Source organism: Magnolia sinica, chromosome 10 (assembly GCF_029962835.1).
Source record: "Magnolia sinica isolate HGM2019 chromosome 10, MsV1, whole genome shotgun sequence".
Lineage (NCBI taxonomy): Eukaryota > Viridiplantae > Streptophyta > Magnoliopsida > Magnoliales > Magnoliaceae > Magnolia > Magnolia sinica.
In genome coordinates, this window is record NC_080582.1 from 26,300,015 (window position 1) to 26,323,690 (window position 23,676).

The following is a 23,676-nucleotide window of genomic DNA, read 5'->3' on the forward strand; positions in this document are numbered from 1 at the left end:
GCATATATATATATATATATATATATATATAGCCTGTACAAGTATGTTGTTGTGTTTTAGGAGGCAAGTTCTTCAAGGAGGTTGCCCCTCTTGAAGCAGTATCGATTAAGCTGGTTCTTGCTATATATATATATATATATATATATATATGGGAAATGGTACTATGAGGTCAAGCTCATGGGAGCTTCCCATGAGGTCGACCTGTGGGTTCCACTGTAATGTGTGATGGAAATCCACACCGTGCATTGGCAGGTCCCCTCTAGGTTGTGGGATATGTCAAAAATCAGCTGTATACGAAACTCAAGTGGGCCATACCATCTGAAACCATGAAAAATCATGCCTAAAACATCTAAAAGCATTTGGTGGGGCCCTCCTGAGTTTTGGAATGGCCTAAAATTTGGCGTGACCCCTTGTCCAAGTGGGAAACACACACTGGATGGGCTGGATGTCAAAACCACATCTCAGTGGGCCCTATGTACAATCTAGAAGGTTTTAATGGGCGAGCATCCACTCTCAACTATTTTCTGTCATGTGGCCCACCTAAGTCATGGATTGGCCTGATTTTTTGGCCCATGGCTCACAATGGAAGGTTGCATCTAATTAACGGGATGGACGTCCCTTACACATTACAGTGGCGCCCACAGAGCTCATCCTCTTAGTACCTTTTTCCCTATTTTATATATATATATATATATATATATATATATAATGTCATACGGGTACTTTGTATGGTTTGAGGATTTGTTTTATTTATTTATTTATTTTTATTCTTCAGTCTTGTTTTTATTTGGATCTACTTTCTTAACTGTAGTTTTTTTGTTTTTTTATTATGGTCCTAGTATGTTATTTTACGTTCTAGTTTCAGGGTTTTCACTTCTTTTCCTTTTTAAAAAAAATTTAGGTCAAGGATTCTATTGTTTCAAACTCTTCCTGGTTCATGTATTTTTTTCTGCTCATTATTTTTCTATTTTATGCTTTTATGACCTCTAAATTTCATATTGATAATGTGTTATCATGTTTGAAGACGGAAGGTATTCAATATTCTGGGGCTTATGCATCAATGGGGGTTGATAATAGCTTGCGGATGGATAATTTCTGCAATAATTTTAGAGTTGAAGTAGTTCGACTCACAGAAGATGAGATTGAGTTTGATATGATTGGGATTGATGCTTCACTGGCCAACGCATTTAGGAGGATCCTCATCGCTGAGGTACGTCTTTAAAACTGGTCTGTTTTTCTTATAATTTTCCAGATATAGTGTGCTGTCAATTGGGTTTCATCCAAATTGATTAGTTTGTTTGGTATTCCTTTTTCTTTTTCTTTTTTTACTTGGCTGATGTTTGGAATCTTTGGATATTAAAGTTTACTTATTTATATTCTTTCTTTTTTGTGGTGATCATTGTTGGTGATTTATTTATTTATTTATTTTTTTTTTTTGGGGGGGGGGGGCGGTGTTATCACTTGTGTTCTTTTTGTTTATCATGGTGACCATTGTTAGTTTTTTTTCCCTCATGAAATTGAAGGTCCTTTTGGTCAGGGATCCGCAGAATCAGTGTTAAGCTCTAATCTCAATTTTGGCGACCCATGCCCTCCATATCAGATTCGAAGGCGCTAGTAGCTCTTTTCTCCTTTCAATCACAATTTTCAATCTTTTAGTTTCTTTTCCCAACTTAAAATAATTGTGATTATGCAGGGAAACTGCCTTTGTGTGGCAGAATCTGATGTGGAGGATATGGGGCCTGCCTGATTTTGCAGGATCTCATTCCCAAATGGGTACTATATAAGAAGCTATCATTTTGAAGAGTGTGGAGCTGTTCATGTTTTTCTTTTGAAGGCTATGGACTCATCAATCAGTCAGATTCATACCTACCAATTTGAATCCCCATTCAGGAGGGATTCTCTATCATATGTTTTCAGTGAATTGATGTTTGCTTCTACTCTGTAGAGTGGAAAACATAACCGGCCTTTATGCAGGCTGCCATTTCCCACTTTTGATGCTACAAATCACAATTGAGATAAGAGCAAGAAGGTCCCATTCTTATCTCACTTTTGAGTTGGACACAGCACACCTAATGCAGCTTGGCAAGTGGGAAAACCAATACCTGCCATGGTTTCTTAGCAAATCACATTCTTCTAGAATTGTCTTCCATTCTGGGTTCAACTGTTCTCAGTTGGATCTCTTTTTCATGTTAGAAATTGGCTTTCATTTTCATCAGTCTCTCACAAGGTCTCCATCGTCCTCTTACATGCTTAATGTTGTGATGATGCATCATCTAGTTAGTATTAGATGCCTGTACTTTTCCTTTTTGTTTATAACCATCTTGTGAGATGGTTGGCTCAGTTGTTTTTTGTTGCATTGAATGGTTGGCATAGACAATCACTTTTTTTTTCTTTTTTCTTTTTTTAATTTTTTAATTTTTTAATTTTAATTTTAGTCATGGTCTCCTCCACATGCAGCTTCCTACAATGGCTATTGAAAAGGTCTTTGTTGCGAACAACACATCAGTGGTCCAAGATGAAGTCCTAGCCCATAGGTTGGGCCTTATTCCCATCAAAGCTGACCCAAGGCTGTTCGAATATGTTTCAGGTTGACAGTTCGTTGACTTCTCTTATTTTTTTATTATTATTATTTTATTATTTATTTTTTTAAGGTTTTCATTAATTTGAATTGGGCTTCTTGGTACATTTATTTTGGTAGAAAATGACTCTGCAAAAGAGAAGAATACAATAGTTTTCAAATTGGACGTCCAATGTAAAAAGGGGGGTGGCCGTATCAAAGGTATGGTTTCTGGGCATCAAGCTTACTGTTTTTAACCCCTTTCTCTTTACACATTTCTTTCTTTTCATTTTTGGTGGAACCCCTTTCTTTGTACATATCTTTATTTTCGTTTTTGGGGGAACATATCTTTATTTTCATTTTTGGTGGATCTCAACTCTCTCTCTCTCTCTCTCTCCCTCCCTCCCTCTCTCTCTCTCTCTCCATCTCTCTATTTTATGAGTCTAAGCCCACATGCACCTCTACTTATGACTGCCATCTTGGCATTTTTGTTGGACACTAAGCATGCATCAGGTGGGCCTATTGTGCAGATCACCTGCCCCAAAAATCCGGCAGGGTAACTCATTGGGTCTGTAAGTGGACTGACTATTGGCAATCTTTTTAAGCCATCCATTGTTTCCTTATGTGTTGCCCCTCTGGTTATCTGGCCAGCTGATTTTTGTGCCAGGTCATCTACATGAGGAGCCACTTTATGCATGGACTGTTTCACACGTGTTACGGGTTGGCTCTGTGGGCACATTTAGAGTGCATGTGGACTAAGGCTCTTTTTTTTTTTTTTTTTGTTTAAATATTGGTTGTAGACTTGTAGTTGGTCCATGCTCTAGTAATGATGATTCCATTGATAATGCAGTTAAGTCAAATGAACTCAAGTGGCTGCCAAATGGTAGTGAGTTTGCAGTGCCATCATCACAGCAATCTCAAAAACCTAAAACCTATACTTCATTCAGTTGCAGCCAGGATTCCCTGCCAGAATTTTCCAACGAGCCAATTGGCCCAAAGCATCAAGATATTACTATTGCTGTGCTTGGGGGAGGCCAGGTAATCTTGTGACATCTCTCATTTTTGTGTTAGGCAGGGCCCTATCCACAATATGTTTCCAAGTATCAAAAGAAAAGTAGAACTGTATTTTCCTAACATTGTCATTTCTGTAAGTTGCATTGTTGAATTGAGCCTATCTGTACCATGCAATTAGTCATTACAAAATGCATAAACTTTAGAATTTTAAAAGGAAATTCAAGATGTCTCAGCATGTAAAACCGGGGGCAATTTTGTCCTTAAAACTTTTTTTTCCATATGAGTAGCTACTCCCTTGGTTTCCTCTGTGTATAGCTTGTACCCACACAATTCATGAGGATCTTGTGCGACAAAAAGTGCTGTGGGTCCACAGTCATGTTGGTGGGACATTCAATCCATCTATCTGTTGCGCCGGCTCATGTTTGGAAGTCAGCTGAAAAATGTAGGTATAAAACTCAAGTGGGCCACAACATCCCATCCACTGTTGAAACCATTATAGGATTTCTCTCTCTCTCTCTCTCTCTCTCTCTCTCTCTCTCTCTCTCTCTTCACGTGCATTGTGCATGCCATTCCCACTAGTTAGGATAACAAACTTCACTAAACCAAACACCATTGTTGTCGAATCGCATATGCGATCACATATATATATATATATTTTGAAATATATATATTGGTCTTAACTCTTAATCTCCCTCTCTCTTGGAAGTTGGAAGATCAAGATTCAAGCACTTTTAAGTTTCAAGGAAGAGAGCTTGTTGATTTTCTATCATAATAAATAAATAGCTTGTTGATTTTGTTGTTACTTGTTGTTAACTATATTGTTAAATGTGGATGACTTGATGTTTAATTCTTTGTTTAATTGATTTTATCTCTCTCAAATGTATTTTAAATATGTAAAATTACTTATCTATTAACTTAGAAAAATTCTCCTCAGTTTCTTATATTTTTTTACGTTTTTTTTTTTTTTTTTTTTTTTTTTTTTTTAAATGGAGGAGATTTGGAAGCCTTTTTATAGGCAAAATGTTTTTTTATTTTTTATTTTATTTTATTTTTTTTTGCAAAAAACTAAAAATAAAAATTCAATGTGCCATGGCCAATATGCGATTGCATATGCTGTATGCGATCGCATATTTTTGCGTATGCAACATATGCGATTGCATATGTGCCAGATCGCACATGTGATCTGCATATGGATATGCGCATGTGCGGTCGCACATGACAACAATGCCAAACACACTACATGTGTGCGAGAATTGTGGGATATGCTTGAGCTGTTTGAGGTGGAAGATTGTGGGATATAACCCAGGTTGTTCCTGGTTTGTCAAGGTGGGAGATGGGATAAATGGATGAGGAAGGAATCGATACTTAGTTTCATGGAGAGTAGAAGAACAAATATGATTTGGGAGGGGTTAAATATTGTTACAGACTAAGTTGTTATGGGAAAGCCATATGGGCCAACAAATATAACAGAAAACTCTTCCATCCTACTTTGACCTTGTGTAGCTAGGACCTCTTCTGCCATGAAATTGTAATTCTCCTACTCGAGCAGCTTGCGAAGGTCCAGTTTCTAGGTTTTTAGCTTCCCTTTGCTAAGTTGCTCGCACGGTGCTAAAATCGGACTTGATCAACACGATTTAACAACGATTTGCTTGCCAAATTGTGGAATTAGTTTATCCATCGTGGACTTGTCGCCACCATCCTTGATGACCACAAGTGTCATTTTCGACAACACGAACGGCCGTCATTAGTATGTCAGCTCGTCTGCAAGCCGGTAGGAAAAATTGATATAAAATAGACACCACTATGCTCTGTCATGTGGGCATTACGTTTCATTAAAACTTGACATAAAATGCTGCTCTTATATTGTCACGCCCCAGACTCGAAAACCGGGCTCACAAAATTCCCGATCGCCAAATCCGGCGCCGATAGCCTCTGTAGTACCCCATTCTCGGCTCCTGACACCCATACGCCAGGTTCTGATCTTGGGATCCTACAAGGAGGATTTCTATAACATAAGTCCGTTTTATAATCAGCATAACCAAGATCATAACCACAGAAAATAACTACAGGAACACAATTACAAAATCCACTAGGAATAAAAACTTTTCCAGTACAAGGCGCAAAGAGAAAGATACAATGACTATAACAAAACTCCAAAAGAAAGCTCTGCGGCACACTCCTGCTCCTGCTCAACTGCTGCCTGGCATCATCTGCATGCATCAATCGTGCATAAGCTTATAGAAAACTTGGGTGGTGTAAGTTTGTGCGGGACAGGTGCCAAGTATGCAATATCAAAGTATGCGGAAAATGCTGGCAAGAGCATGAATACCAACAGCCATAACAAGGCTATGCAATACCATGCAGGAGTGCCATTAGCCATCCCAAGGCCAGGCAATGCGGGGCCTATATAGCCAAATGGCATATGCAATGTACAATGTAATCATGCTCATCTTCATATCATGTCCACATATCAGTACAATTCATCTCTGGGAAATCACCAGGGTCAAATACACTCCACACTGACTGCCGCCTCCCTAGCCGCGCAACCCAGCGAGCATAAAAGACCTCACTACCCGCATAGGTCTTGGCCACAAGATTTCGATCTATCTTGGGAAATGTTGTATCAAGGGTCCATGGTGCTTTTAATGAAGGAAGGCAAATCCTGGATGGTGCATTGATCATACATGATAACGTGAATGTCATTGATTCTCGATACAAGGAAGGTAATAGGGGCATTGTGTGCAAGCTCGACTTGGAAAAGGCTTACAACAACATGAAATGTGAATTTTTGGATTATATGCTGTATCAGATCAAGTGCGGCGAGAAATTGAGAAGGTGGATCCAAGCGTGCATTAGATTAGCCAAGTTTTCGGTCCTAGCTAATGAATCGCCGAAGGGGTACGTTAACTCCTCAAGAGTCCTTAGGCAAGGAGATCCATTGTCACCTTTTCTCTTCATGGTAGTAGCGAAACTCTTGCGCAAGATGCTGGAGAAAGGTGTCTCGGTGGTGTCATTCGTAGGTTCAAAGTGGACAAAGGTGACTTCGAAGCGTCTCATCTTCAATTTGCCGATAACACAAGTTTGTTATGCAATGTGAAGTGGTGAAAGTGGACAATCTAAGGAAGATAATTTGTTGGTTTGAAGTAGTGTCAAAGCTGAAAGGTGAACATTGAGAAGTGTGAAATGTTGGGGATTAGATTCCCCAAAGGAAGAGGTGGAGGAGCTTGTCAGGGTGTTCGGGTGCAAGGCAGGATTGGTTCCTTCTTTGTACTTGGGACTTCCAAGATGTATGGGGAACCCACGAATCATTTATGGGATAGGTTGATAGAGAAGGTGGAGTGGAAGCTATTGACTAGGAAACTCTGACACCTATCTTTGAGGGAGAGACACCCTGATCAAAGCGACATTATTGAATCTTCTGATCTACTTCTTATCCTTATTCAAACACCCGAAGGATGTTCTGAATAGATTGATTACTTATGGCGAGAAGTAGAAGAAAAAACAAGTTCCACCTCAGGAGTAGATATGTAGGCCAACAAGGGAATGGGGGTAGGCATTTAGAAGTTGGAAATAATAAATCTTGCACTATTGGGCAAATAGCATTGTATATTTGACCAGCTAACTCTTACCATACTTCCTAACGATATTGGTGAGGGAATTCCTTGATACACCCTTGTAGAGTATGAGAGCCATATCCATGCAAAGGTTTTAATAGAATGCAATGTCCATGTAATTGCTAGCATGTGGTGCCTTTAAAAAAATTAATCAAATTAGCTTACCTACTTGCGAATTAGCTAACATACCTTGCCAACTGTTGTTTCCCTAGGCTAGGCTATAGAAGAACACCAATAATGTAGAACTCTTCCTGTGGATGGGGCTTACCTTGGGAAGTTATCCCCTTGTTTGCTTGTCTCTTGCAGCTGGCTTGGAAGGTGTCACCTTGGAACTCGTCGACGTAAAACTTGATAAGTATTCTTAGAAGCCTGGAGTTGGAGGAATTCTTTGAGCAAGAGGTATATGTATGTTTGAAGGGGTCCTAGCTGTGTAAGACCAATGTTGGATTGGAAGAGTTTCTTTTAATTTTTTTGGTCCCTATGGCTTTCTCATAACCCTATCTTTAACAATATTAAAACCACTACACTTGTATTCTTTCCTCTGCTTTCCATGTGATTATGAAAAAAATTATCCTTGGTTCCTTATTGCTACCTTCCTTACCCGTCTATCTCATGATTGGCTTGGTGAAGGTGGGAGATTGGGGATTGTGTGATACACCCAATGATGGGGTTTTGGAAAGACTCAAATGGGTGCATAATTTTCAAATATTAATTCTCTGAATTAGGATCGACATGTGTAATTTTTAGATTTCTACGATAAAAAAACTGGATGGTCTAGATTTGATACCTTATATCAATGAGGGGCTAAGGAATGGACTAACTATGTTGTTCTTCTTCAAAATCGAAGAAGTCCATCTATGATCTAATCCTCAATGAAGAATAGATGCCCTTGCAAATCTAGATCCCATTAAAGGACCAAGACCTAAATTTAAGGGTTGAGATCAACCCAAGAGATGGACCACGCAAGTGATGGGAGAAGGAAAAGAGAATGGTCTTCTCTCTCTCTCTCCCTCCCCCCCCCCCGTTGTGAAGGTCGGGAAAGGGTTGTGCGTTTACTCCCTCTCTTTGTTAGGACTTAGGACCCTTATTCTCTTGAGAATGGGATTTATAGAGGAGGTTACGGTATTGGTGTACCACCTTAATTATGGTAATTTACTACCTTGTGCACTTCGTTATGCCCTACATCCTCAAAAAATGCACACAACGCATCCATCCATCACCTAAATTGACCATATCCCTCTACCTTGTGGTTGCCCACTCTTGTCCTAATCCAATTATAGACGAAGGGTGGGCCACTAATAGATCATGACAATTGGTTGTACACCAAGCGTTATAAAAATAAATTAACATTTAAGACAAGAGATTCAACGATTAAAAACCTTTGGAAAACCATTTCAAAACATCCAAAAGTGAGGTCCCACAAAGATGAGCTCAATGGAGCCCCAATAACCATAAGTCCGCCACAATAGTGGATCCCTAAGTAGATCACAAGACGTTTCTTAACCTTGATGCATGTATCCATCACATCAAGTAATATGACCTTGTGTTCTTAAGTCAATGGATAAGTTCAAGCTAGTTCATGATCAGTCAACCCAGTGCGAGCATGATTGGCCTATCGCTACAAGTTTCGCTGGCCGGAGATAAATATATAATATCATTATCGCTGATAATATCGCCGATAACCGGAAATGCAGGGAAAAAGGGGGAAACATAGAGAAAATGGTGGAATTTTTCAGCTGATAATATCGCCGATAACCGGAAATGCAGGGAAAAAGGGGGAAAATAGAGAAAATGGTGGAATTTTTCAGTGAAACTTCATGACATGCCTAAATACACAAATTTACATATTTAGGAATGAAAAAAATGCAAAAAGAATGCATTAAATAAGAAGTTTCCATTTAATGGGGGCCAAAAGGCATGCGTTGTCGTAAGAAATCACTCAAATAGTGACCAAAATGAGTTTATATAATACAAATGCAAGCTTATAACAATTAAGACATGCAAAAGTAAATGAATAAAAAAAAAAAATACACATTTCTGGCCACATTTCATCCCCACATAGAATGACGAGGTGGCTCGTAATCATTGTCTAGATCTCGTGGCAGTTGAGTAGTACTGTTGCCCAACATGTTGGGCCTACCATGAATGTGTGTGGGTTATCCACGCCTTCCATCCGTTTTTTCAGCTCATTTTAATGGTTGTTTCGAAATTTGAAGCAGGTCCAAAGCTCAAGTGGACCACACCACTTGAAACAATGGTAATAATGATTTCCACAGTTGAAACCTTGGTAGGGCCTACAGTGATGCTTATTTGTCATCCAACCCGTTCATAAGATCATAAAGACATGGATGAAGGAAAAATACAAATAACAGATTGCTCCAGAATTTCTTTGGCCTCATGAAATTTTAGACAGTATAATTTCAATTCACACTATTTCCCGTGGTGAGGTCCACTTGAGATTTGGATATACTTAGTTTTTGGGCTAAAGCCCTCAAATTATCTGTTAAAATGGATGGACGGAGTGGATAAAATATGTAAATCACGGTGGACCCCACATAATTTACTCAATATGTGACACATATGTACCCACCCGAGTCCATAGGGACGCGGATTAGCTATGACGGGTTCAGCAGCGAGACTTGCCACTAAAGTGACGTCGAGCTGTTATGTGGCCCCACCATGGTTTATGTTTTGTATCCACACCGTCCAACCATTTGAAGATATCATTTTAGCGTATGAGACAGAATGAGTCAGATCCAAATCTCTAATGAACCACACCACATGAAAACAATAATGATTGGATAACCACAGTTAAAATCCTCCTAAGGCTACAGACCTAGATGAGGGGAAAAATCAAATATTAGCTTGATCCAATACTTTTATAGGCCCCAAAAAGTTTTTAATGGTCTACGTTCATTCAACATTGTTTCTTGTAATGTGGTCCACTTGAGATTGGGATATACCTCATTTTTGGTCTCATACTCTAAAATGGTCTTGAAAAATAGATGGATGGTGAGGATACAACACATACATCATGGGGGGGCCTACAGAACGTTATGGTGGGCCCAACGAATTGTTTAACGGTGAAAATCATTATCTTCGCTGCTATTTGTGGTGTGGTCCAAATGATCTTTGGATATGATTCATTTTCTAGATAATGCTCTAAAATAATCTAAAAAAATAGATGAATAGTGTAGATATAATAAATACATTACTGTGGGGCCCATGTAACTTTAATCTCCTTTGAACCGTTCGTACTACTCGGAGCTTGAGGAGCGTCAGTGCTCGTCTGCGCACGACATGTACCTACAGCAGCTATATAGCTACTGTGTGGTACACTAGCCAATCCACTTCCCTTTTTTGATAAACCGGCAACGACAATGGCGATTTCGATGATTTTTTCGTTAAAACTCTCAAAAATCTCTCCCCTAATTCAGATTTTTTTCAAATCCCAAATCAAATCCCCGTAAGCCTAGGTAGAAATCTAGTTTCCTTTCAAAGCTATTCTATTAGAAGGAAAAAGGGGGTTTTAGTTCTTGTGAAAGATCCGGCGCTGTTGATCGCGATTGGCCAACCAAATCTAGTCGAAGGCCACTCCTTGAGGTAGATCTTGAGTAAAAAGGTAAGAGAGCTTCTTCTTCTTCTTCTTCTTCTTTTTTCTATATTTTTTTCGGAATAAGAGGGTCGTTGCCTAATGTCGCCGAAAACACGGCATTTGTTTTGCCTATTTTATCGAAATCTACAGGGTAGTTGGCTGATTTGGCTAGTGATCCGAAAATCTCGCCGATAATATCGAAAATATCGGCGACATCCAGAAGAGGAACGAAATATTGGGTTTTCGGTATCGCAGGTATGGCGACACCGATAATATCAGCGATATTATCGATTTCTCGCCGATAACTCAAACACTGCCCATAACAAATGAGCATTTGTACTCCCTTGTGGTAAAGAGCCCAAAACAATGATGCAATTGATGACCCGATGGTGGAGATTAACCCTCCATGTTTGTCACTGGTTCACTAAAACATGCAGGATAACTACAAACCAGATCTAGATGGTTCAATATTCAGAGTGGTCATGGAATTAAGGATACTGGAGAACCACAGGACAATTTTTCCATGACCAAAATCCTACCGATGTGTTTCCCTACTCTTTCACCATGGAGTCGAGCAAGAATTAATCCAAATGGATCAACTACAACCTGTAAAAAGAATGTTTCCATGTACAATTATATCATCACATTAAGAAGAATATAAGCTAAAGGTCACTAATGACAAAGTTCCAATCAACACTAAAACCAAATTGGATTGCAGGGTCACATACTACCAACACTTGTCCTGAGTCATGCATCCCACACTAACATGGGAACCTCCCCCCATCCTAAGTCACATTCGTACATGATGATGATGGGGCCTACCTGGATCATCAATCAAGCATCATACAAAACTTCTTCCTCAAAAGAGGAGATAGTCATATTCGTGCCTAATGATGATGGGGCCTACTAGATCATCAATCAAGCATCATACAAAACTTCCTCAGAATGGCTCTAGAGTTTGGTGAGTGAGATCTTCTGTTTTGTTCTTGGTGTTCAAATTCATTAAAGGTTTTATTTATTTTGCAGGCAATTGAACTTGAAGCGCATGCTGTGAAAGGTGTGGGGAAAACTCATGCCAAGTGGTCTCCAGTGGCTACAGCATGGTACAGAATGCTCCCTGAGGTAACGTCAGTAGCGAATGCCACCTTTTGCTCCACCTTAAAACATCCAAATGCAGATGTTCCGACCATTAGTTTTGCAATGACTTCTGGGTTTCACTCTCTTGAATAGGTTGTGCTATTGAAAGAAGTTGAAGACGCGAAGGCAGAAGAGCTTGTGAATAGATGTCCTGTTGATGTGTTTGATATTGAGGATGTTGGCAAGGGTGAGTGATCTTCTCTTTGGTGAGGTTATTAACTATCTCTTGATTACTGTGCTTTGATTGACGGACTTCGTTTGGCTCTGAAGTTGGAGAGACCAAACTTAATATTCAGAAAAGAAGAAACACCTTTTCCTTTTCTGTTGTTGCAAAACTCAGATGTTTGTTTCTTTGTCTAAAATTGAAAAGGTAGTTCTAGATAACATTTTGTGTATGCTAATAAATGATTTGCTATCCTTCTGTCCAACTCTGATTCTATCTCAGTTCCCAAGATCAACATTACTCATGAATGCCAAAAATGTGGTTGGGATATGACTTGGACCTTACCATACATATCTCACTTGTTATTTTGGGCAGAAAAGGAGGAAGAGTGGTAGCATGCTTATTGCTTGTTCTGATTTTTGCCCCAACTGAATAAAGATAACACCTTGTTGTCTCGACGTGTAGCTGATTTTTAGTATTTTCAACACTAGTTCTGATTTATGCATTGCCCTGATGCAAATTATACCTTACTGTCTTGGAAGTTCTGCCATTTGTAGTTGGCTTCTTTTTTTTTCTTTTTTTTCTTTTTTTTTTTTTGCATTATTTGTAGACAAACATGGGTTATAAATCCTTACATATCCCTTGGAAAGATATTTGCCTCTTGGAGGAGATGTCCCTTCAAATAGAGGTCTTCTATCTTGTAGGAAATGATCCTTCACAAGGAATGAATCATCTTTACTTATTTCAGGCTGGTTGGATCTGGAGACACCATGAGGCTTACAATCTCGGAGAAAAGTTGAGACTCCTTGACAAGGAGTAATAGAGCTTGAGCCTGGTTATTGTGGAAGGTGATTCCCCAAATGTCATCAAATTGGAGATGCATTCTAAGCCTTGGAGACCATAAGTTTAAATTTGATAAATCTCATTTCTGTTCCTTTTCTAGCAATAGCCCTTTTTTTTTTTTGGTTGTTCTCTAGAGATTAGCTTTGGTGACATTCCTACTAGGCATATGAGTGGTGTCAATATGAGCTTCTACCATGGCCAGTTCCAAGAGCCTTATGAAAGAGGAAGGTTGATGTTTGATGGGCAGCCAGTCATAAAGCTTTTGCCGATCTCCCATTTAAAATCCAACACCAAATTGCTCGGAGAAAGGCTAAGATGATTATGATGCTAATGAGGTGGCCCTTTTTATGATTGGACCAGCCTGATTTTCAAGCCTTGAGAGATACACAGTGGGTCCAACTGACAACTGCTTGGATTTCCCAGCTCCCATAAGTAGCCTTCACATCTCTCTCTTAGAAACTACTAGTAATTTTGTAGAGCGTTACTTGTCTTGTTTTGAAGCAGCAAGTAGTTTGATCAATATTTATTGAAAGAGAAACTCTTTGATTGCCTTAAACAATTGGCTCATTTTCTTTACACAAAAAGGCCAGTGGTCTTCAAAGGACAATAGCTGCTCATTGGCTAGAAGTGAGGCCCTAGATCTCCAAAGTCATAAGTCCAGGATAGCTACTGTAGTCGAGGACTCTCCCTTGTGAAAACTTGAGTATCCTCATTGTCTTATAGAATTCACATGTCTACAACATTTAAGCGAGCTTTGCATGTTCTACCTATTTCCATGATCTTTTATATGCTAATGATCTTTGTGGTTATATCTTCTCTCTTATGTCTGATTGGTTTTCACAGGTAAAAAGAAGGCAACTGTGGCCCGACCACGAGCCTGCACTTTATGTAGAGAATGCATTCGTGGGGGAGATTGGGAAAAGTATGTAGAGCTACGACGTGTTAAAGATCACTTCATCTGTAAGTAAAATAATAGAAAAGATAAATGCTCGCATTTAACTAGCTGGGATATCTCTTGTGCTAAATACTTGCTTCCCATCATTAATTGGTTTGTATTCCAGAAAAGTGGTGCTATAATATGACTGAAATGTGTGAAACTGGAAAGGGATCTCTCTCTTTCTCTCTATATCTCTCTCTCCCTCTCCCTCTAACCTTTGCTCCACAAAAGCCCCTTATTGCCAAAGAAAACCCACCCCATTATGCCCTCTCTTCAGAAGTGAGAAGCCAGACTGCTTGTAAGGGCTTTCGACAGAGTTGCAAGAAGAAAGCAAGGAAGTTCATATCTGGGGGAATCAAAGTGATCAAGGAACCATGGGATTTTGGATAAGTGTTCTCAATATTTGTAATGAGTCACAGTGCAAAATGGACAATGAAGTGATGAAAGCCTCCATCCCACAACATAGGTATCCTACTCCATTAGGCCGCTTGGGTTCTTAAATTACTTGAGGGGGGGGGGGATTATGGGCCATAGTTTTTAGTGCCTAGGCCAAGGTAATGCCCTTGCATCATAATTCAAAAGTTGCCTGTTCAAGAATGAGCATGGAAGGTAAGGTCTCTTAGAGATGCGTTGTTTTGGGACAAGGATTTTAGGGGATTAATTACTCATAAGTCATAAGTTAAATGAAAAGAGGGTTAGCAAGTTTTCATGGAATGATGGTTGAGCCATCGAGGTGGATGAGAGCATTGCATGGAGAAATTGGGGTCGCGAGAGAGTAGAGCGTATCGCCCTGCCATAGTTGCGACTACTGTCGTAGTCAACGACGATTGAAACTTCCAGGAAAAAACTTCGAATTGGGAGGGCGATCCTCTCGGTGAACTGACCATACCCCAAACCAACATAGGTGAACGAGTAGGGTGGCGATAGAAGGTTCTTGTCAGCACAATTACCATCATCTGCTAAATTACCATTCCTAAGCTTGTTTAATGGATAAATACCATTTAGGGATTATCCAGAAAGCCTTTAGTTTAACACATCTTGGAAACTTTGTTATCTTCATTTGTCTCGTCATCTACCTATTTGGAGAGGAAGCTATCGTGGTGATTGATAAGATGGACTAGACTTACAATGCCTTTGCAAATGCTTAAATCGTGGGACCTTGAGTTTAGTGTTGGTTCTACTACATCTTGGATTTCTACCTTAGGAATCCCTTATGTGCTTGTTGTGTCAAATGTTCAAGGACTTGGCTTCATGCCTTCTAGAACTGTAGCATCCCTTAGCAATGGTCATTGATGAAGTTTTCATGATGATGGTTGTTAGAAAGGAACAATTGTATCATGAAATCCTTCTAAGAATCTCGGATCGCTTATTCATGATTGCCATGCATGATAGACATGGTCTCTTTGGGACATGCGACCATGCGACTTAGATTCTTCATCAGGTACTTAGATGTCATCTATTTCAGGAGGGAAAACCCCTAGGTGGTATTATTTTGCCAACTGGTTGAGAGTTGAAATCAAAGATGCATTCTTTAGTGAAAACAGAGTAGAGTTGCTAAGATTTGAGGAATAAGAAGAAAGGAATGGAAGAGAGAGAGAGAGAGAGAGAGAGAGAGAGAGAGAGAGAGAGAGAGAGAGAGAGAGTATGTTCTTGTGTTGTTAGGGCAACCAACCCCACGCAACCTTTTATTATAATATCATAGCTACAATAAGGTGCTCCCATGGAGCACCAAACATTGTGAATATGCACATACACAAAAGGATATATAAATGAATAGATAAAAGTCACATCATCCCCATGACTCTCTATACTCCCCCTCAAGTTGGAGCATAGATGTTGATTATGCCCAACTTGTCAACGATATGAAGAAGAGCATCCCTACTTGGTAAGAACACCGACCAACTGATCCCCAGAGCGAACGAAAGTAGTAGTTTCCTTTGTAGCAACTTCTTCCCGAATGAAATGACAGTCAATCTCAATGTGTTTCATGCGCTCATGGAACATTGGACTGCTAGCAATATGAATGGCAGCTTGATTGTCTCAATGCAAAGGAATGAGAGTCGAAGGAGGATAATCGAGTTCCTATAATAGGATTTGAAGCCAAATAAGCTCACATGTCGCATGAGCCAATGCTTGATACTCAGCCACGACAGAAGAACGCGCCACCACGGACTATTTCTTGCTCTTCCAAGTGATAAGGTTGCCTCCTACGAACGTATGGTATCTGGACGTAGACTGTCGATCATGAGCACTCTTAGCACAATCGACATCATAGTAATTAGACAGATGAAAATGGCCGCGTTGTTTAAATAGCAACCCTTTGCTTGGGGAGGACTATAGATACCGGAGGATACGATATACTGCAGTCAGATGTCTGGTCCGAGGATAATGCATGAATTGACTAACAACCCGCATAACATATGAAAGATTCGGCCGGGTAATAGTGAGATAGATGAGTTTGCCGACCAACCGTTAATACATCCTAGGATCAAAGAAGAGCTCACCATCATCAGGACTAATTTTGTAAGCCGGATCCATAAGCGTGGTAGTGGGCTTACATCTTAGCGTCCCAGTATGGGAGAAAAGATTAAGGGTATATTTCCTTCGAGAGAGCACAAATTTAGATTTAGATCCCACAACTTCAGTGCTGAGAAAATACTGAAGAGTCCCTAGATCTTTGATCTCGAATCGAGTCTTGAGAACAAAATTAATTTGCATCATTCCATTAGTATCATCGCCGAAAAATACAATGTCATTTACATAGACAATCATCGCCATGATCTCAGTAGGCCAACAACAGATGAATAGGGAGTGATTAGTTTGACTGTGAATAAATCCAAAATTCAGGAGAGCACTACTGGATTTATCAAACAAAGCACATGGAGACTCTGTAAGGCTGTAAATAGACTTCTTCAGGCGACACGCAAGGCGTTTGTTAGAGGCCATAGAGAAGCTTGTGGGTTGATCCATATAAACCTCTTTGGCAAGATTACCATGTAAGAAAGCATTCTTCACATCGAGTTGAAACATGTGCCAAGATAAATTTACCGCCAAGGAGATAACCACACGAACATAGTTGAGCTTGGCCATTGGAGAGAATGTCTCAAAGTAGTCTATGTCATATGTCTGAGTATAACCCTTTGCAACTAGCTATGCCTTATACCGGTCAATAAAATCATCGAAACGGTACTTGAGGGTATAAACCCACCGACAACCATCTATCTGTTTGCCTTCAGGTAAGGGAACTAGCTCCCAAGTATTGTTCTTTTCTAATTCCTGCATTTCATCAACCATAGCCTCAGTCTAGTAAGGACTACTCGTAGCTTCCTTCAAGTTACGCGGGGTAACTGTGGAGGATATGGAAGCTACAAAAGACTAGAATAAAGGTGAAAGATGGTGATGTGAAACAAAATTGCTAATGGGATGCTTAGTGCATGAGCGGGGAGGGTTGCACATGGCAATAGGAATATCATTAGAAGGTAGAGTGTTTATACATAAGCCTCTAGTAGAAGCAGATGAGATGAGGGGCGGCTGAGCAGTGGTGGATTTAGTCCGTCGATGATACACAAGAATGGGCTTTGAGACAGGACTGGGAGCATCATCAAGACGAGACGAGAAGGGGTATAGAGATAGATTGTACGTTGCTCCCCCTCGCTTGAAAGAGGGGGACTTGGAAGAGGACTATGTAAAGATTTTCCTTCATTAGAGAAGTACAAAATGTCTTCAAAGAGTGTCACATTGTCAAATACATATTTCTTACCGGTCCAAGGGTCATAACATTTGTACCCCTTTTGTGACATAGAATAACCTAAGAAGACTCATTTTGTTGCCCGTGGACTCAACTTCTCATTGGTACCATCGGGAATTTGAACAAAACATGTACATCGAAACATTTTAGGGGTAAAGGAAAGGGTTTATCGTGAGGGTGCAAAATTTCAAATGAAGATTTTTTAGCCAATATTCGAGATGGAATGCGATTACTTAAAAATACAATAGTAACGCATCATCATAGAAACATTTAGGAAGACTCATGAAAGACTTATACCAAGCAATAAGGCACGTGTGACTTAAAGAAGATAACGGTTCTTTCGCTCAACCACAACATTTTGTTGAGGCGTTTGTGGATACAAAGTGTGAGATAAAATATCATGGCACTACAAGAAAGACATAAATGCATGCAACAGGTACTCGCCCCCGCCCCTATTGTCAGAGTGTAAAACTTTGATAGGATATTGAAATTGGGTAACCACGTCATTATAAAATATTTTAAACATATCGAACACTTCATTTTTAGACTTTAGAAGATACACCCACGTCATTTGAGTACAATCATCACTGAAGGTAACAAAATGTTTATATCCAAAAAAAGAGATAACAGGGGTAGGACCCCAAACATCAGATTGGACTAGCTCAAATGGTTTAGGTTTTCTTTCAGATTAACTAGGATGAAAAACACTACGATGATGTTTGGAGAATTCACAAGTTTTACAACATAGGTTTAGATGCAGAAATTGAAGGAAATAAGAGCTTTAATTTAGACAAGGATGGGTGCCCTAAGCAACAATGCCACTTAGATACTAACTCCCTATCTAAGGATAAGGCACTAGTTCATATTACAAGAGCATCATCTAGGAAGTAAATGCCATCACGTTCATGGCCCCCACCAATCATCCGCTTTGCCTGGAGGTCCTAAAAGATGGTGAGAGGGAAATAATGTTACTAAGCAATTTAAGAATTTTCTAAGAGAACTAATAGATAATAGGTTGAGGGAAAAGCTAGGAACATGTAGAACATATGATAAATGCAGGGAGGAAGAAGGCTTGATGGTACTAGTTCCAGATACATGGGTTTGGTTCCCATCCGCAACAGTGACAAAATATGACTGCTTATAAGGAAGGTAAGAATGGAATAGATAAGGCTTACTAGTCATATGAGAGGTGGCTCTAGAGTCAATGATCTGGGACGTAGGAGAGGATGACACATGAAGAGCAATACCCGATTGGGCTACAACAGCTCCAGAGGCATCAGGATTATCACGATCATGGAGTTGCATAAAGGCATCATAGATCTCACAGGAGACGAGGACAGTATCACCTGAAGGAGACTTACCTCGAGATTCTCGAAGTGAAGGCTACAAAGCTGGATCAACATTAGAAGGTACACTACTAACCAAATATGCACTTGCCTAGGATGGACGGCCCATAAGTTTCCAATACCAATCAACAGAATAGTTTGTGCCCCCACAATGTGTACAGTTGCGAGATGCATCATGGCAGCATCCACGTCCACTTCGGCCACAATAGCCACCATGATCAATGGCACAACCCCTGCCTTGATTGCTAAAGCTAACATCACGTCCACGCCCCAGATGCTCTAAATGCGGCATTGAAAGGTCGGTCACCAACGACGTATGCATAGTTATCAAATGATAAAGAGGTTGATGTGGTTAAGGTAGCAATATGTTGGATCATAACATAAATCCCAGTCAAAGGCGGAAGATGATCCATCACAATGATCTGCTCACGAATACTTTTACATTCAGAGTTAAGGCCGGAAAGAAATTGCATGCTGCGGGTTTCTTCCCGTTGTTTACAAACAAGATCATAATCTTTCATGCACTTGGACAAAAGTGGATGATAGAGATCTAACTCATCCCACATACTTCGAAGGGCCGAAAAGTACTCCTTTAGAGATCGGGAATCTTGTTGAAGCCTACCGATATCTGAAATCAACTTGAAACTCCTGATAAATTCCTTGCTTCTAAATACATGTCATGCAGTGTATCCCATATCTTTTTTTTTCTTTTCTTTTTTTTTTTTTTTTTTTTTTTTTTTTTTGTTTCTGGTAAAAAATAGAAACATAACAGAGTTACTGACAGGCGGATCCATACTGTTAAGTAACCAAGCCATGACTTGGTAGTTCTCCTTGGTTAAGTTTTTTTAATGCCCATCTATAGGTTATAGGGCATTATCTAATATGTAGGTAATTCAATCTCTTCCTCCTAAAAAATAATTTCACAGACTGAGCCCATTGGCGATAATTATTACCATCTAACTCGAATGTTGCAATCAACAAGGGGTGTGATTCCAAAGCCCCCACACCAGATCCGGAAGGTATTGTCATCCGTATGCTCCACAAAAACTTATGAAGGTGCTCAAGAGAGAAGGATAGTCACCCGACTAAACGGGACATATTCCCACAAAACAAAAGATCCAAACAAAGGGCTACGGGTCCAAGATGGAGAGAAAACTCAAGATCTAGTAGGGAACTTTACAAAGAAGCTTCCACAGACACAACACCCTGCCATAAAATGAAGAGGGAGCACCTTAGGAATACACCAGATCTTGTGGTGTGACATATTCCCACAAAACAAAAGATCCAAACAAAGGGCTACGGGTCCAAGATGGAGAGAAAACTCAAGATCTAGTAGGGAACTTTACAAAGAAGCTTCCACAGACACAACACCCTGCCATAAAATGAAGAGGGAGCACCTTAGGAATACACCAGATCTTGTGACGGGACATATTCCCACAAAACAAAAGATCCAAACAAAGGGCTACGGGTCCAAGATGGAGAGAAAACTCAAGATCTAGTAGGGAACTTTACAAAGAAGCTTCCACAGACACAACACCCTGCCATAAAATGAAGAGGGAGCACCTTAGGAATACACCAGATCTTGTGGTGTGGACATATTCCCACAAAACAAAAGATCCAAACAAAGGGCTACGGGTCCAAGATGGAGAGAAAACTCAAGATCTAGTAGGGAACTTTACAAAGAAGCTTCCACAGACACAACACCCTGCCATAAAATGAAGAGGGAGCACCTTAGGAATACACCAGATCTTGTGGTGTGTGTCTAGGGTCCCCAGGGGGCCAAAAACGGTCACTCCCTTTGGTCAGAAAAATTGCAAAGGATGTCCTCATATGGTAAAATCAATGCTCCCTAGGATGAAATCCCAAAAAAAAATCCTTACAATTTGGAAGAAATCGCAGAAAAACGACAATTTGGGGTTTTTCTGCCGAACTCGAAAAACTACCCAAACATGCCTAAAATCAACCCCAAAAATCCTACAAAATTCGCCATAATTCCTCTAAAATCATTCTGCATCAGATCATGTTCTTCCCGATGCAAAACTGTCCATGTGGTGTACACTTGCTGACATCAGCCGTACGGTTGCTGATGTCAGTAAGCTCCTGCAACTTCAATCAACTTGAGTGTCCCTAGGCTCTGATAACAAGAAGAGTTGCTAAGATTTGAGAGAGAGAGAGAGAGAGAGAGAGAGAGAGAGAGAGAGAGAGAGAGAGGTTTAGAGAATGCGTTCTTGTGTTGTTAGGGCAACCAACCCCACAACCTTTTTATTATAATATCCGAGCTACAAGCCCACAATAAGGTGTTCCACAAGAGCGCCAAACACTGAATATGCACATACACAAAAGGACATAAAAGACCAGATAAAGGTCACATCATCCCTGTGACTCTCTATAAACAAGATAGTCTCTAGTTCTTTGGGTCCTGTTTAAGGTTGAATATGATGCTTGCATGGTTAATCTCTTGCCACAATAGTCTTGATTCGGTCCAAAGGTTTTCAGAGCTGAGGTGACTTGAAAAGTTAATACAATAGTGATATGCAAACCTGCGGGAATGTTTGCTGCCCAGATGGCATATGTACAATGGTTCTAACATGTCACAATGCGTTGGCTCCTGAAAAATGTTGATGGTTCAAGCAGGTCCATGCTTGAATTAGAAAACAAGGATAAATGTAATGTAGGTGATATAAATGGGCTGCGGCCCAGTATATCATGAGAAATTGAGGCATGTATCCATGCACTCTAATGTGTCTTAATGTTGTGGTGCCTAAATAAATTGATGTGTCAAGCCGGTTCTCATCTTGAATGTGAAAACAAGGATGACTATATTGTAGTTGATGTAAATGGATTGAGGGCCATTTTATGAGGAGAAATTGATGTTGAGGTCAAAAAAAAAAAAAAAGGTTGAGAGATCACAACACGTGATTTGGGGAATGTGGGGAACCAAGTCGCAAACTCTTATAATTTGGAAGATGTGGGGTTGTTTGATTCTAAATCGGATTTGTTCAAGGTATAAATCGTTTTTATGGATTTTTTCACCCTTAGGTGAGGAAGTTGGTTGGAAGGGGAAGTTGGACATTGAGGGAGGTGTCTCTGCACCTTATCTTTGTTATGGTTAGAATTTTAAGGATTCTAGGGAGATTTCATCTAAGGCTGCAATGGACGTCACGTCTCTTAGGACTATTACTTGGGATGTTGTAACAACTTGAGTAGATTTTGGGGGCCACCTGTGTATAAAGCCCATACATCGCTTTAAAAAATTGAAGAGTTGGTATTGAATTCATGGTTGACCATTTTGATGATAAGTAGAAGCATGTCTTTCGACAGCCAATAAATGGTAATGTCTACATTTACAATTCTATATGGAGATAATACTAGGAAGCAAAGCACATGGGATAAAGCCAATGTTTTGAATAGCGCTTATAGTGTACAATACGTAGCATAGCCTGGCTACAATGCTACATAGTGTATGCAAATAGCATAAATCCCTTGTAGAGTACGCTTCAGAGGTCATGGTGTACACTACAATTTCGTAATGTGTAGCGTATGAAGTGTATGCTACAATGTCTTCTTCTTCTTCTTCTTCTTCTTTTTTAAAAGTTTTCTTTAAACTATGAGTTTTTCATGTAAAATGGTGGTGACCCATTATTATTAAATAGTGTAGAACTCACAGTTTTAATTTCAAAATAGAAAATTATGATAAATAGTAAGAAAAAAGGTCCCCCCCCCCAAATAAATAAATACACATCATTACTCACGCCAACGTTACCACTATCAAAACCGGAAAAAAAATATGTCAATCCCCCTTCCCAATATCTCAAAACACCTCATTTCTTTTACCTTTTCCATCATGATAGTCTTCAAACCTTTTATACACTCGGTTCTTCCATCACTTTTGGACATGGCTTTATCCCATTGTGGGTTCCTTATCAAGTGATGCTCTAGGTGAGTTATGCCTCTTGTACACCTTTGACCTCAAAATTTAAAGAATACATAATTTCTATAACTTTGTCTGAGTGGATTATCGGCCACATCTCCATGAAAAATCTCTCTTGTCCTTCAAACATCTTCTCTTGTTCACAAAAAAATAAAAAATTCAAAAGTCTCAAACTCACAAATCAGTAAATCACAATAAATTACAAATAACATACCAACATTAAATATTTAACTATAGAAATAATGGACAACCACAAGTAAAGAAAACAGGACCACAAGGACATGATGGACTACACCGTGTGGACGTTACACCATAGGGCAACACTTAAAAACCAACATTGTAGAGTGATGGCCAACATGATGGACTAGATAGGTTAAATTCATACCATACACACCACAATAGGCCCCACATGGGAAACGCTATAGAAAACAATGCACCACCACCCATGTGGGCCATGCACACATTGCAACATGTCCTTAAAACAAAAGAAGAAGAAGAAGAAAGAAAATAAAAATAAAAATGGAGAGCAACCCCTATCCCATAACATTACATAGGAACCGGCATCCTAAAAAAAAAAAACAAATGAAAAAATCCCAAAAGAAATAATAAATCTTCATTCGAAATGAAAAAGAACTTGTTCACAATATTAAGGGGCAATAACATACCTCTATCCAACTTGAGAAGATATTCAATCAACAAAGAAATAGGATTTTTGAGCTTCGTAGCCGCACGCAATGTTCGAAATATTGGTATCGCGTTACGTATCGCATCCTTGGGATACAGATATGTAT

At 39.6% G+C, this 23,676-nt stretch overlaps 1 protein-coding gene across 2 annotated transcripts in view; it reads left to right on the forward strand.

Moving 5' to 3' along the window:
* LOC131258205 (uncharacterized) overlaps positions 1-23,676 on the forward strand; it is a 60,074-nt gene that overhangs the window by 30,661 nt on the left and 5,737 nt on the right. For both annotated transcript variants that reach the window (XM_058259342.1, XM_058259341.1), the window contains 7 exons: positions 1,025-1,210; positions 2,458-2,587; positions 2,699-2,779; positions 3,408-3,595; positions 11,807-11,902; positions 12,011-12,104; positions 13,767-13,883. In XM_058259342.1, coding sequence (XP_058115325.1) covers positions 1,025-1,210; positions 2,458-2,587; positions 2,699-2,779; positions 3,408-3,595; positions 11,807-11,902; positions 12,011-12,104; positions 13,767-13,883 — 892 coding nt within the window. The remainder of the gene's footprint in view (positions 1-1,024; positions 1,211-2,457; positions 2,588-2,698; positions 2,780-3,407; positions 3,596-11,806; positions 11,903-12,010; positions 12,105-13,766; positions 13,884-23,676) is intronic.